Source organism: Acanthochromis polyacanthus, chromosome 11 (genome assembly GCF_021347895.1).
Source record: "Acanthochromis polyacanthus isolate Apoly-LR-REF ecotype Palm Island chromosome 11, KAUST_Apoly_ChrSc, whole genome shotgun sequence".
Lineage (NCBI taxonomy): Eukaryota > Metazoa > Chordata > Actinopteri > Pomacentridae > Acanthochromis > Acanthochromis polyacanthus.
The window spans coordinates 18,641,565-18,656,417 of NC_067123.1; the positions used below are offsets into that span (position 1 = coordinate 18,641,565).

The window sequence follows — 14,853 nt, forward strand, 5'->3', positions numbered from 1 at the left end:
ACTTCTCTTCCTCCACGGGTACATTTGGACCAGTATGCATTACCTTCTAAAGGTGGATGTTGTAGTCACATGGTTAAGCCACTATACCAAAATTGGAACGTAGACTGTAAAAGTGAAGCAAATGTAAAAGTGCCTTAAACCTGCATTCTTTCTAACAGCCAGCAGGAGGCGACTCCTCTGGTCGCAAAAGAAGCCAGACTGTAAAAATCTATGAGAAAATGACCCTTCTGTCACCTCAGTATACATTTCCTAGTAAGTTTCTGGTCTCTGTCACTACTTTAAAGACTTGTTGAATACAGCACGAGGTTCATTTTGTAAATTACAGCCCAACGCTGTTCATAGATATTGGTTCAAGACATCCACTAGCTAAGCTGGCTACTTCCTGTTGACTCGTCCAATTACATGAATGGAATGAGCTCACTGAGTCACTTCTGGACTTAGCAAATGTATGTTGGTTCTCTGACCTTTCCATTCTTTTTGGCTTCCATTTCCACCTTGTACAGGATTCTTCCCCTCATTTATCATCAGCTGAAGATTTACATGCCTGGTTAACGCTTCGCAAATTAGGTAGCGTCTGTGCTTATGAGAACATGGAGGTTTGCAGGAGAGCTTTGTGAAATACTGCAGCTAGTGAGCTAACAGATAAAACATGCAGGTGCTAATCAGTTACAATAGCTCTCCAGCTTCCTGATATTTTGCCTGTAAAAGACTATCTATTTCCACTCTCAGTTCATTCAGGGAAGACTTACTTAGCAACTTAGTTAGCATTGTCACAAATGGGACATTTAATTCGCAGAGTTTATTCAAATACTGTATTGACAGGAGCCCATTTCTCTTTGTGGACAGTTTATACTCTGGCCGAGGAGATGGAACAAAAGTATGTCATCCAATGGCACATAAACCCAGTAGCTTTCTATGTTTAGAACTCCATGGTTTTCTTTTTCCTTAAAGGTTAACACAGTGAAAGCAGTTTTCATTGATTTATGTTGCCCCATATGAAAATTCCCTGGAGATGTATTGATTTTGATGCCAAATTTTGTCATATTAAATGTGACTAAGCATGATGAACACAAAATTTAGCAGGACTGATCTCTCTGTATTGATAGAATATTATTGAGCACATAAACAGACTGCTGTACAGTCAGTTCACACACTCCTCTCACTGAGGAGAGATGTAGGGCAACTGAATTAACGCACAGACGTCGGCGCATCCATAAAATGTCAGGGTTCGACAGGCCACTCTGAGCAGTATGATGTGTTCCTGTTCAGCCTCCACACTTCTTTGCACGTGGACAATGTCGCTCTCTGTATTGGCTACTAGATGGATCCTTGGCAGAGAAATGAGAGCTCGGTGGAAAGGGAAGTAGGTCAGCAGCAGAGTATTTTGGACCAAGAGAGGGAGGCGGTGGGAGGATGAGTTACCTCTGGACAAGTGGTAGCCCACATTGCAGAGTTTTCACTGTTGCCAGCCTCCCACACTGATTTTCTTCTCATTTTCCCAACTCTTCTGTCTTGTCTTAGTCATTAGCACCCTTTCTTTTCATGCTCTGCCCCTGCAGTTTCTCTTCCTGCTGAGTAAATTAAAAGTGTGTTCCATTCTCTCGTAGATCTTTCACTTTACGCAACATGGCCTGCCAAAATAGTACTTTAGTTTTACACTTTTAAACTCAGAAGGTTCACATTTTTATGGCTTGGAAATGTATATTTTAAATTAATTTACGATGATGGTAAGTAATCGATGTTAAGTCTTCAAATCCCATGATTTGATTTCTTCATCCACAAACCTAATTTCACAGTAAAACTTCAGCATTTATCCACTATTACAGTAGGATCTTGTTAATCCTACATTCAAGAGTGGAGAGGATCATGCCATGAAAAGTCATCCAGAGCCTCCAGCCTGACCCCCTCAGCATCAGATGATTTGTTTTGTACAATACCTTTAGTATATTTAATAATACCATACAAAATATGACCTTCATATTTCATGCCCTTGAAGTACCAGCGCTCGATTTAGACGGTCGCCAGGTCGCCATTTGCGACTAAAACCCGATTTTGGCGACCAAAAATGACAAAAAACACGCTGGTTAGGGGCCCAAATATTTTCATGTGGGCTACTGACCTCCAAATCCAAGTTTCTGGGATGGCAATTTTCCGCGGATCCACGGATTTCCGCCGATTTAATTTCAAATTTGAACACTTTATTGTTGCTGATGTTAACGTCGTTAACATCGCGAGACTCCGTTGGATCCAGAACCAGCCCAGAATGTGGTGGCGGCATCCCGAGGACAGCACCAACTGAACCTGAGCACCGCGAACGGAAAGCACCAAGCCACCGGAGCTGTCATTTTTAACTCGGCGGGTCCACCGGCTGCTCTCCCCGGTCACAGACTGCTCAGACTCCCCGGCTGGCTAGCTATCCCTCTTGCACCAACTCCAGTTTTTATCCCCACTATGGAGGTGATGATCCAGTGGCCACATTGCTGGGTCTCTGTATTTCCCTGCCACCTGGCTTGCACTGCAAACAGTCCTAGTGTTTACCTCTGTAGGTAGTGGGGCAACAGTGGTTCCATGTTATTACTTCAAGCTGTGCTCAACTGGACTCTATGGGTTGAGACCTTGACTCCTGAGAGAGCCCCGGTTCTCCTGCTTCAAGCAAGATAATGTCCTTCTCTTTAAGGTTAATTGTCTCTCTTGAGGGTTGTCAAATTTCCTTTTAGGCTAAATTCTTGCTTTGACTTTCATCTCATTATGAAAAACATTAGAGAGCATTTCATTGCAGCAGACATGGGTTTGTTAGCTGTTTCATATACATTTGCATCCAGTGTAATATCATTATCCTCTCTGTCGTTTACAAAAGAACACCCAACACCAGTGGTTTTGTGCTGCAAATTTCACATCATAGATTTTCATTTGTGTCAACACTATACAGAAAAGAGGATGTGTTGATCAGTATCCTAGGTAACCAACAATAAGCTGCTCATTGGTCTGACTCTGCTTAGCCTGCTTGTTCCTGCTCTGCAATGGAATCAGTTCTCTCTGTGAAGAACACAACAAGACATATGTTGTTAATGTAAATGGGCTGCATTAACCTTTACTGAGCACAGGGTTATGTTAGGCTGTAATTACAGACTGGTATAGCTGGGTAATATTATTGGAATGTATCTGTTGCAACAGATTCAACTTGTTTTGAATTTTATCATGCTGCTTTTTTGCATAATGATGTTTTGCAATGTGATAGAAACAGTGTGTAGGCCACAGTTGCTACCTTTGTCGTGGTTAACCACATTTGTTGTAGCGTAGTTACTGCAGCCTATTTATGCCACATAACCAAAGCCAAACAGACTCATAACTTGATATACATTGTGATCATTTAGGTCCCAATTACAAAGTGCTTTAACTAATATCTGTTGAGTATACCCCTGACTGCTTCATGTGGTAAATATACAATCCATTAGAGAGTTTCAGTGCTACATGCTTGCTGTGAATGAGATGTGATCAGTCACGAGGAGAGTATGTGCCTGTTTAGACTGTTGCTCTCACTGTGTTTTGTCGCTATGGAACCCTCCGTCTGTGGTTAGGTTTCATCGTTGTTATTAGTCATACGGTAAAAAGCCCTCGAGGTTACTGTCTAACTGCCTTTGTACAGACAGAATAATTATTGTGCAGTAACTGGACAAATGGGAGAGTTTTGTGCTTTAAAGATTTATCAAACACTCGCACACCTCTTATTGTTTCATGTTGTGTGGATACTGGCAGCCCCAGACACAGTTATCTGGCAGTCCACTGAAGGTTCACCGAGTTCAGCGTTGTTGCTACTTGGCAGTTCACTTGTTTTGTTCTTGTTTCAGACAGATTGGCCAAGTGGTCTTCAGATGGGAAAAGGAAAGAGACCTCACTGACATGAATGGATTTTTTTTTTAATTTTTTAATCTTTTGACTTTATAAAATACATCTTATAAAACTTCTGATTTCCTATCAAGAGAAATCTCAGCACAAAAACTACTCTGCAGCCCAAGTCCTGTTAGTGCCCTCTAGTGGTTAGAGTTCATTACAGTCACAGACTTAAACATGATAATGGTGTCTGTTTATTCACATTCATCCATGTCACTGGAGGGAAGTCACCTGGATTAATTTAGGTTCTTGAAGATGTTACACCTCTCATCTAAGAGGCTTCCTCAGTTCTAACTGACTTGTGGGGAGTCCCAGGTATTTGTTCTCACCCTCAAATCACATGACTCATGGCCCATTAATGAAGCAAGACTCATGGTGTGAGGTCTGTCAGGTCAGGCAGGATTTGAGTTGTCAATAGTGGTGAAACTTTCTGTTGACTGAGGACTACATTATAAGTACCTGACGAGGGATGTCATAAAGCCCCTCTCTGTCTACAGATGGTTGTTCCAGTTTCACAGAGAAAGAGTGAAGGAACACTCTTTAGATGCAGGTGGACTGCTGAGTGTTGTCCTGGGGAAATGCTCTCGTTTATTGAGCCATGCTCTTGTTTCGTGGGTGTTCATTGTCGCCTATATGTGTCTGTGCACTCCTTCTGCACAAGGCTGCATGTACAGTGTTGCTCAGCTTGTGTGTGGGTGTTTTATCCTTACGATGAACCCGTCTGCCTGATCTGAAATGCACTGGGATGTTGTGTTTGAGAAAATTCTTCTCAGTCTCAGTTTCTCAGAGGCACTGCCTACATAAGGAAGATCTTGTTCTGCCTGATCTTCTTTTGTTTGAAGTTGTTAAATTTTTTTTGCTGACTTTATGAAGGCCCAGAAGAAGTTTATTTCCCTTCTACAGGTTGTCCTTGAAGTCTGGACACATAGGAACTCTCATTATCTATAATTTTTTTGCCTCCACGCATTAGATATCGTTTGATTGAAAGAAGAGTTGAACTGGTACTTCTCAGTGGACATGAAGTATGGACATATCTAAAGATAGTAGACTAATTTAATTCACGCCATCCAAGGAGAATTCCACTTGGCTTTTCCACAGTGGCCAAGGTGGTTAAAAAGTTTAAAGAAACAGGCTATGTCATGGACAAATCCAGTTCTGGACGACCAAATATATCAGCTGAAACTAAAGAATCGATCATGGCTAAAATTCATGCTAGCTCCAAAAAATCACTTCCCTAACCATTAAGGAAGCCATGATCTAACCTAACCCTAACCCTGTCTTTCGATATGTCCATCCTTCATGTCCACTGTGAAGTACCAGTTCAACTCTTTGTTCTTTCAACAAAGCCATATTTATTCTGTGGAGGCAAAAAATTAGAGTTAATGAGATTCCTCTGTGTCCAGACTTTAGGGACACCTTGTATTAGAGCGCTGAGCAATATAGAATGTCTTTGCTTATTTTTCAAAACCCTCTTTGTATTGAGAATGTGTTACTCTTAAAATTAATACAAAAAGAAACAAACAAAGGTGCACAAACCAATATTTTGTGTGAACAATTGCTCAAATAACTAGTTGCAGCATAAACATGTAGCGTGAAGTGATTAGTTCTGTGGGACTTGGACTATGTAGTTCAGCTCAGTTTTTTTTAGCTTTAGCATTTTAGTGACCTTCAGGTTATTGTTTTAGTGTTACAGTCAACAACTTCACTGCTTTGGTTCGCCGTCATCACACCCCTCATCGACTTTATTTCCGGCTACAGTTGGCTGCTACTATAAGCTGCCCAACCAGCACCAAACTGCAGTCAGTGACTAGCTGGTTAAAGAAAAGTGAAGTGTGTCAACACAAGCACCAACAGATACAGACAGAGTTAAAATACATTATAGGAATTTTGAGATTTCCTCATCTTTAGTCCCATGGCTAAGCCAAATTTCAAAAACTGTGTAACCTACACCATTCGGAATAGAATTTAATGGCATGTTTGTTTAGACTCTGTCTGGTTAACATCCATTTCTTTTAAACTCAGCACCAAAAGTTGGAAACACGACTTTTTATTTCAAAAACTAACCTTGAACAGCAAAGGAGACTCACAGCGAGACTTTGCATCCTCCATCTGTGCTACCGCTTAATATTAATTCTAGTAAGCAGATAATGAAACGGTTGGCAGTGAGAAATGAGAGGGCTTTTCAGTGTTTTTTCCTGTACCTGCTCTGCTAGGTGATTCCTGGGCTTCCTGCCAGGACCTTGACTACATGCTGTGGCTGCACTTTGGTCCTCACAAGCTGAATTATGAGAGTGTTTTGTGTTTTGGCAAATTTAATACTTGTGAGCAATTCATCCTCGTATGCCCTACAGGCTCAATAGCCCCGGGGGACAACAAGTGAGAAGTAAATCCTGTGGGAGGTTTTTCACCTCTTGGCAGTTTGAAATTGCTCTATTATTAATATTATGACGTCCTCGGTGACGGGCCAGTGAATGCAGAATGCAGGTCACTGTAATTAGAGTGCTGGAGACTGAAGTCTGATAGAGCTGTGGTAGCACTGAGATGACCTGAAGGACTTTGTCACAGTGTTCACTGTTAGTGTTACTTATCATTAAAATGCAAAGTCCCACAGTGTCATTTCTTTGCATATAAATTGATAAAGTGCAAATTAGCTTGTAATTTGCATCTCTAAAACAGAATATTAACCGAGCCAGTGGCTGATGCATGTTTACTTTTTCTTATGGCCCATTGTGACATGGATGCTGTGTCATTACCTAGTTTTAGTATGTTCAGTTTAGCTTACATTTTACTCTTGTTGCTCACATTCCTAAATGAAGCTGTGATCAGTCAGAGTGCTATAAACCGCTATGCAATTTTCCACTGGAGTACTGGAGAATAAAATAAAAACTATATACCCATGCAGCAGCTTTGTTCACTTGACCTGGGATGCAGCGTATTTGTTGACAAGTCAGCAGCTCCACCTTAAATAATAGGCATTCTGAGATGGGTTCAAATTTCAGGGAGAAGAGTGGAATTTTAATTACCAGATGTAAACGCGTAATCCCATGAATCAGGTGTCAGTATCCAGGTACAGATTACATGTTAATCCTGGCTGTGAATGTGCCATTAGATCAGACTGCCCCTACAATTTACACAGTTTAAATGTTCACGTAACTGAGAACAACACAGAGGGCAAGTCCTGCTGAAACAAAACCCAGTGTCGTCAGCCCTGTATAAAAAGACTGTTAAGCGGACAAGGACAAACACGTTGCATGCAAAACCTGACAACACTATTTTGAAGGTGAATATTTGTATGCACCTCAGCACAGCCCGGCATATTCCACCAGACACGCTTGTCGTGTGGATGAATAGCTTCGGAAACCTGCCACAACTGTCGGATGTCAGAACCACTTCACATGCACACTGTTTGTTCAGTGATACCGGTCAGGTTCCGCTGGTTTGTTTCGCTATGTCCTCAGATGGTTTACTGTTGTGCACTCGGAACTTGTTGGAATAAAGCGGTCCTGTGTCCCAAAGGTTTATCCAGCCATGTAGAACAGACTATATCGCATCAAAACTTAGGTTTGTTTTTCAATATCCATGTGAAGATACAGTTGTACAAGCTTTGTATTTGTTTATTTAGTCACATATGAGCTTCTGCTTTACTGTAGTCATTCATTATTAACATGTTGGAGATTGTAACTTTATTAATTGCTGTCACTTCAGACTGGGCCTCACACACAGAGGTCATGAATGTGTGTGCTTGTAGGTGGCATCCCTCTGAATCTGCCAGTGTCCTACAGGGAAACTCGGGTTAAATTTAGAGTCGGTGGCAGCCTGGCAGCTTGACTAGAAAGAAATCTGAACCTTTAGCAGCATGTTCGTCTGTGCAGCTTTTCCTTTCTCCCACTTCTTCTTGTATTTGCACACTGAGGTGGTTTTCCCAGTTCTCCAGAATATTGCACCACCACTGGTTGAGTCTGCTTTCAGGCTGTCGACATAAGAGGCTTCCTCTTTCTCACTGCATTTCCTCTGTGAGTTGAGGCTATTTGAGTTCGCCGAACTCTGTATTGTTTCTCAGTGACTGCTGATCATCAGTTCATCTAGTACCGTACTCTCTGTGGAATGCATTTTATCATGCTACTCAAGCAGATTAAAAAGACATCAAAAGCAGAGATAAAATCATGATGTATTTAATGTATCAAATGAAATGGATATTTTCTAATATTAATATTGGACACCACTATGTTGTAAGACCGTGTGTTTATAGAGAGAGCTGCTCTGAAAGCCATGATAACTTCTGGGTAAGATTAGTGTGTCAAACCAAATGTTTTAAATAACCAAGATGTACTGGTCCATTGGCATTTTTATAGACCAATTATTCCTTTCAGAAACCTTGATTTTGCTAAGATATTCCCATCAGTAATGCCAAGAATAATCATTTGGTTAGTACAGCTCTAAAGTGTTATAATAATTAGTGGCACATATATCTAGTAAATCTGGTGTCTTTATATAGAAGAAATGTAATGTAATATATATATATATATATGGAGAGAGGCATGAAAAGATGGTCAAAATTTCTGTTTCTGTGAATGCTTTTGTAGATTTCGATAGTGACTGGTGTTCACGAGGCATTAAGTTAAAGATACAAAAATAATATTTTCAGTAACATTGATATATATTTTTTGTTGTGTACAATGTAGAACAAGGAATTTAAAGTTTATAGAGATCTCTGATAACTATGACCAAGCTCTCAGACCTTACTTAGTTCTTTAGGATCGTAGCTTGTTCACAGTCATTGTCAGGAAAGGCCATGCGATGCAAATGTCACAGCTTCATAAATAATTTGTCTCCTCCAAACCTTATCTCAAACAAACAGCAGCCATTGACACTTCTAAGCAGATGGCTAGCACTCTAAAAGTAAAATAAGGGATACCCACAAAGAAGGGGGAAGTCTAGAGGATGATCTGTAGTTGTAGAAATTTGGAACATCTTGATCTTACTGTGTCAGGTGCCTTGAGATCACGTATGCTGTGAAGTGGCACTATATGAATAAAGTTGTATTGAATTGATATAAAGATAGCAAAGTGTTTTCAGATGGTTGTTTACCAATTTCTTGTAAGTAATTAAGAATTGCTGCACTTAACAGGAGGTCAAGTTGTGGTCTGGAAAACGAAGGAAAACTTGAAGAGATAAAATCAAAGCTGTGTTTGGCTGCAAAAGACCTTGAGGAGGATTTAGCTGGCTCTGAAGTGGTGGAGCTGTGTTCTTGTTCGTGTTGCAGACATCTGCACCAATGTGACCCTCATGAGTCATTGTAAGATCTTTGTTGTGTCCTCACCACAAATTTCATTGTCCAAATGAAAGTCAGAACAAATCTGTTATCTGGTTAAAAAAAAAAAAATCTGGTTAAAAAAAATCCTGTGTACTGAAGTTAAAGATGAGTGTTTTGGCAGCAATAAGCAAAGGTATTTTTGGATTCTGCTCTCTACTATTTCAATGGCACAGTGAGGAAAGGGTTCAGTTAAACAGAAGCAAGTTCTAGAAGCAGACGCAGCATCTGTAAAAAGCTGTAGATATAAAGGATGGCCTCTACAGCACGGTCAAGATTCTAAACACCCCTAAAATTTTATAATAGACCACCTCAAAAGTTGAACATTGAAAGCTTTTCACTCATAGTCCCCTGATCTAAACACCACTGAACATCTGTGGATGGACCTCAAAGAGCAGTGCATACAAGACGGTCCAAGAATTTCACAGACCTGGAAGCCTTTAGCAGAGAGATAGAGAAAATCCCCCAAACAAGAACTGAAAGACTCTTGGCTGACTACATAAAGCTGTGATAGTTACCAAAGAAGGAGGAACTAGGTGACCCCACAAGGTCTTTTCTTGTTATCTGGAAAGTACAGGAGATAGAAATGAGAAGTAATTTTGCCAAAAAAAAAAAAAATTAAAGAACTGTATTGGCCTTAACTTTGTCTTTTCAAGCTCGTATAATGGTTTACTAGTTTCAAAAATCTGACAAAAGGTCCACATTTCTGCTCATATCAGATTCCATTATCATGACTAACTTAGTTTAGCGACACTGCAGCTACTTTGGTTATCGATTTTAGCTTTGAGTCTGGGGGTTTTACTGAACATGTGTGATTCAATGACTACTCATAAATTTAGCTTCTGGCTAGATTTCATGCTCTTAGTCTGTGTTCTTGGCACTGACTGATGTCAAATAATGTACAGTTCTTAAATTTAACTTATCGGCATTGTTGCTAATGCTTTTCTAATAGTGCCACTGTAGCAGTAATATTATCATTTTGCCAGTAATTTGACCTGAATATCCTAATATTATCCTTTAGAATTTCAGAAAGCTTGATGAAACACCCAACATTTGGGCGTTAGTTCAGTTCTTCAGCATATGTTAACACGGCTAGCTTAAACTGTAAAATGTAGGCTAGACTTTTGCTATGTTTCAGTCACACGTTTGCACTGGATTACCAAAGTCTGTGTTTTACTCAAATTCTCTGACATTGTTGGTAGATGTGATATTAATCAGCTGCCACATAACAACTTTGGTGCCTGTTAAAAGACAGCAACATTCTTCATACAGCAGACTGCCATACATGTCATCATTCCAATCATTTTTTTTGTTTAGATTTTGCTCTTCAGATGGATTTGGACTTTCTGTGACTCTGTGTAGTGACATGAGTTTTCTTTATTTCAGCCTCCATAATTCTCAAATAGGAAAGAGGCAGTAGAAAGTTGTGGATAGAACAGAAAAACTTGCAAAAACTTTAAAAACTGACCCCAATTTGACAAGATGATCATCACACAGGACTAATATTATCTCCGCATGACTTCTGTGTGTGGTAAAATATGGTAGATAATGTGCAGTGGAATCATTTCAAACATGGCAAATTTACATGGGATTACTATGTCAATATGAAAACCTATTCCGATTTACAAGAGGTCCCAGGTAATACTTGTCCTGAGTGAATGTGACTCATGAGTGGCTTTCCTGGCTCAGTGTTTTTCATTTAATAAAACAATTAAAGACAAAATGTCCTCTCTTTTTTTGTGTGTTGCAGTTCTGTGTGGAGTTAAACCAAGGAACACTGGCCAGCGTACGGAAGTGGAAATGGCCACGAGGTCTGTGGAAAAGTATCGTGTCTGAAAAACCCACCGGGCACTCCAGCAAGGTACTGCACTAACACATTAATTGACATCTTGCTGTTGTAGTTTCACTCCAAAGGTGTCTTTAACTCTCAAGTACTTAGAAGCTGCTTCACCCTAGATTTTGCCAGTTAATCTGCAAGAAAATGATCCCACTGAGTGTTTTGTTTTCAGAAGTAAAATCCGTGGGTTCACTAAGCTCCAGCGGTTTGTCTGTCTACAGTATCTGCTGTGACATCAGGACGACGCTGAGCTCACAGCAGATAGTTGTTTGTTCACAGCAGAAGCCAGCCAGTAGATGAGGCCTGGATATATACTTGAGCTGGCGCAGCTATGTATCCGTGGCCTCGGTCACGTAAAATAGATGGTTGAAATAACAGCAAGGAGCTTTAAATGCCACCCCCAACTGTGAGTGCAGTGGGACAGCGTGATTTAACCTGAGCATGGTGTCATAAAGGTAACCAGAGTACAGTGAGATGAGCACTCAACAGGGGAATGAATTAGTGGCCGTTTCCATTCAACTTTCATTTTCCCGCAATAGTCATTTTCAAATGTTTTTCTTCATTTTGGTTTTTAATGATCAGCCCTCCAGATCACAGTGGAATCACTGACAAGAAATGTACAGAACTATAGCTCCATTCAATAGATTTCCCAAGCTAATGGGGTCCAACAAGCCTAAAATAATGACTGATTTAAAGAAATGACAGTCAGGCATGCAGTTTCCTCTATTCCTAGTAAAGGTTAGCTGAGTGAGCTAGTTCTTGGCTGTATAGTTTTGACAGTAAAATCAATCTCCTGGTCTACATCTGTGAGACAGCACATGGACGTATTTTCTTAAAACGTCAGTCCTTATACTGTTTTTCATTCTGTGCATTTTTATAATAAAGTCTTTACTATTACCTTATCTGTTAGATTGAACATTTGCACATTATGTAACCGTTATTAGTTATTTTTATCCATGCTATTTATATTTGTTAATCCATTATTGCTTTGCAAAGATGCAATCCCCCACAGAGATCACTTATCGTATTGGGTCTTAACAGATATTTTCAGTTACCACTCTTCTTAATAAGTAGAAAATGTGGCAGTTTCATAACTGTGACTCAGCCGTGTTAGCTGACCTTTCATGTATACTACAGTCCTGTGTCTTAAATTAGTCTGTATGACATCGTGTGCTCAAGTTACCCAACAGTGGATTACCTCGAGGCTCATACTGTACTCCAGAAAAGAATCAAAACAAGTCAAAGAAATCCATGTGCACTGCATTTGTATTCAATAAACGCCTGCAGTGGGTTTATCTATAGTCAGCGTGACATTCAGTGGGTTGTACACAGCCATACCCATGCTCTATGGAGAGTCTATATCGATACAGTAAGCTATGTATTAATAACTGGTACAGGTAGTCATATGCCGCTAATTAGTACAGTTGTTGAAAAACTGCATGAGACTTTTCAACATAATCCTCTGTTCACAGGGAGCCAGCTACTCAGGGTTTCTGTGGGACAGCTCATCGGGTGTTGACCTGAAGGACGCCGTAGTCCTCGAGTCTCCTGTTGTCAACGGCAACGGAAATCATACGTACCCTCGACTCTACCTGGCTCACTTTTTAGTAAGTAGTCATTCAGTTTAGTTAGATGAGATATATTTGCTAATATGTCAGCAGATATTGACCTTTTTATGTAAAAGCAGACCATATATTGTCCTATAAGCGTGATCTACCTCCATTATGACCATTACACAGTTGTTTTTACTTTTTTCATCTCTGTTTTTTTTTTTTTTTACATAAAAGACAACACAGACACATACAATGCAAAAAAAAAAAACCTTGGCAGGAAACAGAGAGCTGAGTGCTTCACAGAGATGTCTCCTCCAAGCTTAACATAAGCAAATTTGTTAATTGTATGATAAAATAAGCGACGACAATTCAGGTTCTTTCTTGATCATTAGAACAGTAGGTTGATGAAAATATCTTTAACCACTGTCATGTCGCAAGCTTTTCTTAGGATATGATATCCAGATAAGTTTTTTATCAGTTATTATTTTCATGGCTGCCATGACTATTTTCATCTGCTAATGAAGACCTTGAGATGTGGATTCAGCTCAGAAAAACACACCTTAAAAAACAAAATGCATTCTTAAAATCAATAGGATTAACTATTTATTGTTTAAATGTAACTTTCCACAAAGTAGCATTCAGTTGGCCACACGCTTCTCTTAATAAGTCTGTCTGTTCAGGGATCCAGTTTTGCTCAATATCCCAGAATTAAGACGTAAAATGTTGTTGTTACAATGCTAGCAGATAGATGCATGTCTCTTTCTTGTGTCATTTTATTTAGCATCTGTTTGGTTGTTAGAATTCTGACCAGAATCAAATGACTTTTCCTCCTAGATTGGTTCATATGATCTGACAGTAGTGAACGTCCACATGCAAGCCGCAGCCTCACCATCAGAGTCCAGCGGCAAAAACCACAACTCAGATGAAGTCAAGTGTCAGCGCCTCTCACCCAGCATCCAGGAAACACTCAAAGGTCAGTCTGTCAGGTTGGACCAGTCGAGGTCAGCTCTGCACACACTTTTCACTACATATATAACCTCATATCCTGTGCATCACACACCTCTACATAAATGAGAAGTTCATCCTATCCTCCATATCTTTTTCTGCAGGTGAGAAGGAGTTGGTAATATTGGGAGACTTTGGCTCCCCTCCTCAGAGCTCAGAGCTTGATATACTAAGAAAGGAGAAGCTCTGTGCCCTAATACCATCCTCCCAGTTCACCAACATCAGCACCCGCTCCCCACAGGGAACCCGCTCCCTGGATAACATCTGGATCAGCCGCTCCCTCAAGAAGATTTACTCAGGTAGAGGCGTAATCTAGTCGTTTTCTGGTAGTGCACAGTGTAAAACCTTTAATTAAAACTCCTTCATAATCAGTCAGGTTTCAGGTCACTCAAATGTGATGAATACATATTTCTAGTTATTTGAGAAAAGTCCAGGTTGAGTCTTTTAAGACCCATCAAACTTGAGTCAAGAGTCAAAGTCATTAAGGACGAGTTTAAGTCGAGGCTCAAGTTATTGGAGAAAAGTCTAAGTCAGGACTCATGCTATGAGTAAGAAATCTAAGTGAAACCTTGATTCATTTGACACAAATCAAACACTAGAAAGTTCCAGGTCTTCCCCGAGTTAAAGTAAATTCAGACAAGTTTAATCTCAAGTTATTCAGGACAAATCCAAGTCAAGTGTAGAGTAAATTAAAACAAACTGAATGTAAGTGTGAAGTCAGGCATTTGAAACAAGTTCAATTCAAGACCAAGGAAAGTCTTGAGTCATTTTAAGACAAGTCCAGTCCAAAAGATTCTCCAAGTCAAAGTCATACAACACAAGTTTAAGGTGAGTCTTAATTTATCTGAGACAAATCCAATTCAAGGTACATGTTACAATCTATTAGAAACTTCTAGGTTAAGGCTCAAGTAATTTAAGACAAGCCCAAGTCAGGTTTTGAGTAATTTTAAGCAGGTTAAGTGTCAAGAGATTTGAGTCAGTCAAGACACGTCTTTATTGAGTTTCAGGTAATTCCAGACAAGTCCAAGTCTAATTCAACACAAATCAATTTTTATATCATTGAAGGTGAGTCCAAGTCAAGTCTTTAGTCAGAGTATATCAGGACAAGTCAAATAATTTCTCAGTCATAGACCAGCATGTCCAAGTTAAGTGTCAGGTCATTTGTCATTAATGATCATTTCAGTCTAAGTCAGTTATAACATCAAAGTCAATCGAGCCGATCCAGTGTTGAGTACACAGTTATTTAAGTCCAAGTC

The 14,853-nt window shown here is 39.9% G+C and overlaps 1 protein-coding gene across 2 annotated transcripts in view; it reads left to right on the plus strand.

Moving 5' to 3' along the window:
• Positions 1–14,853, plus strand: part of eepd1 (endonuclease/exonuclease/phosphatase family domain containing 1) — a 40,164-nt gene that overhangs the window by 24,542 nt on the left and 769 nt on the right. For both annotated transcript variants that reach the window (XM_022203580.2, XM_022203581.2), the window contains 4 exons: positions 10,953–11,063; positions 12,512–12,646; positions 13,427–13,565; positions 13,702–13,896. In XM_022203580.2, the coding sequence (XP_022059272.2) occupies positions 10,953–11,063; positions 12,512–12,646; positions 13,427–13,565; positions 13,702–13,896 (580 nt within the window). The remainder of the gene's footprint in view (positions 1–10,952; positions 11,064–12,511; positions 12,647–13,426; positions 13,566–13,701; positions 13,897–14,853) is intronic.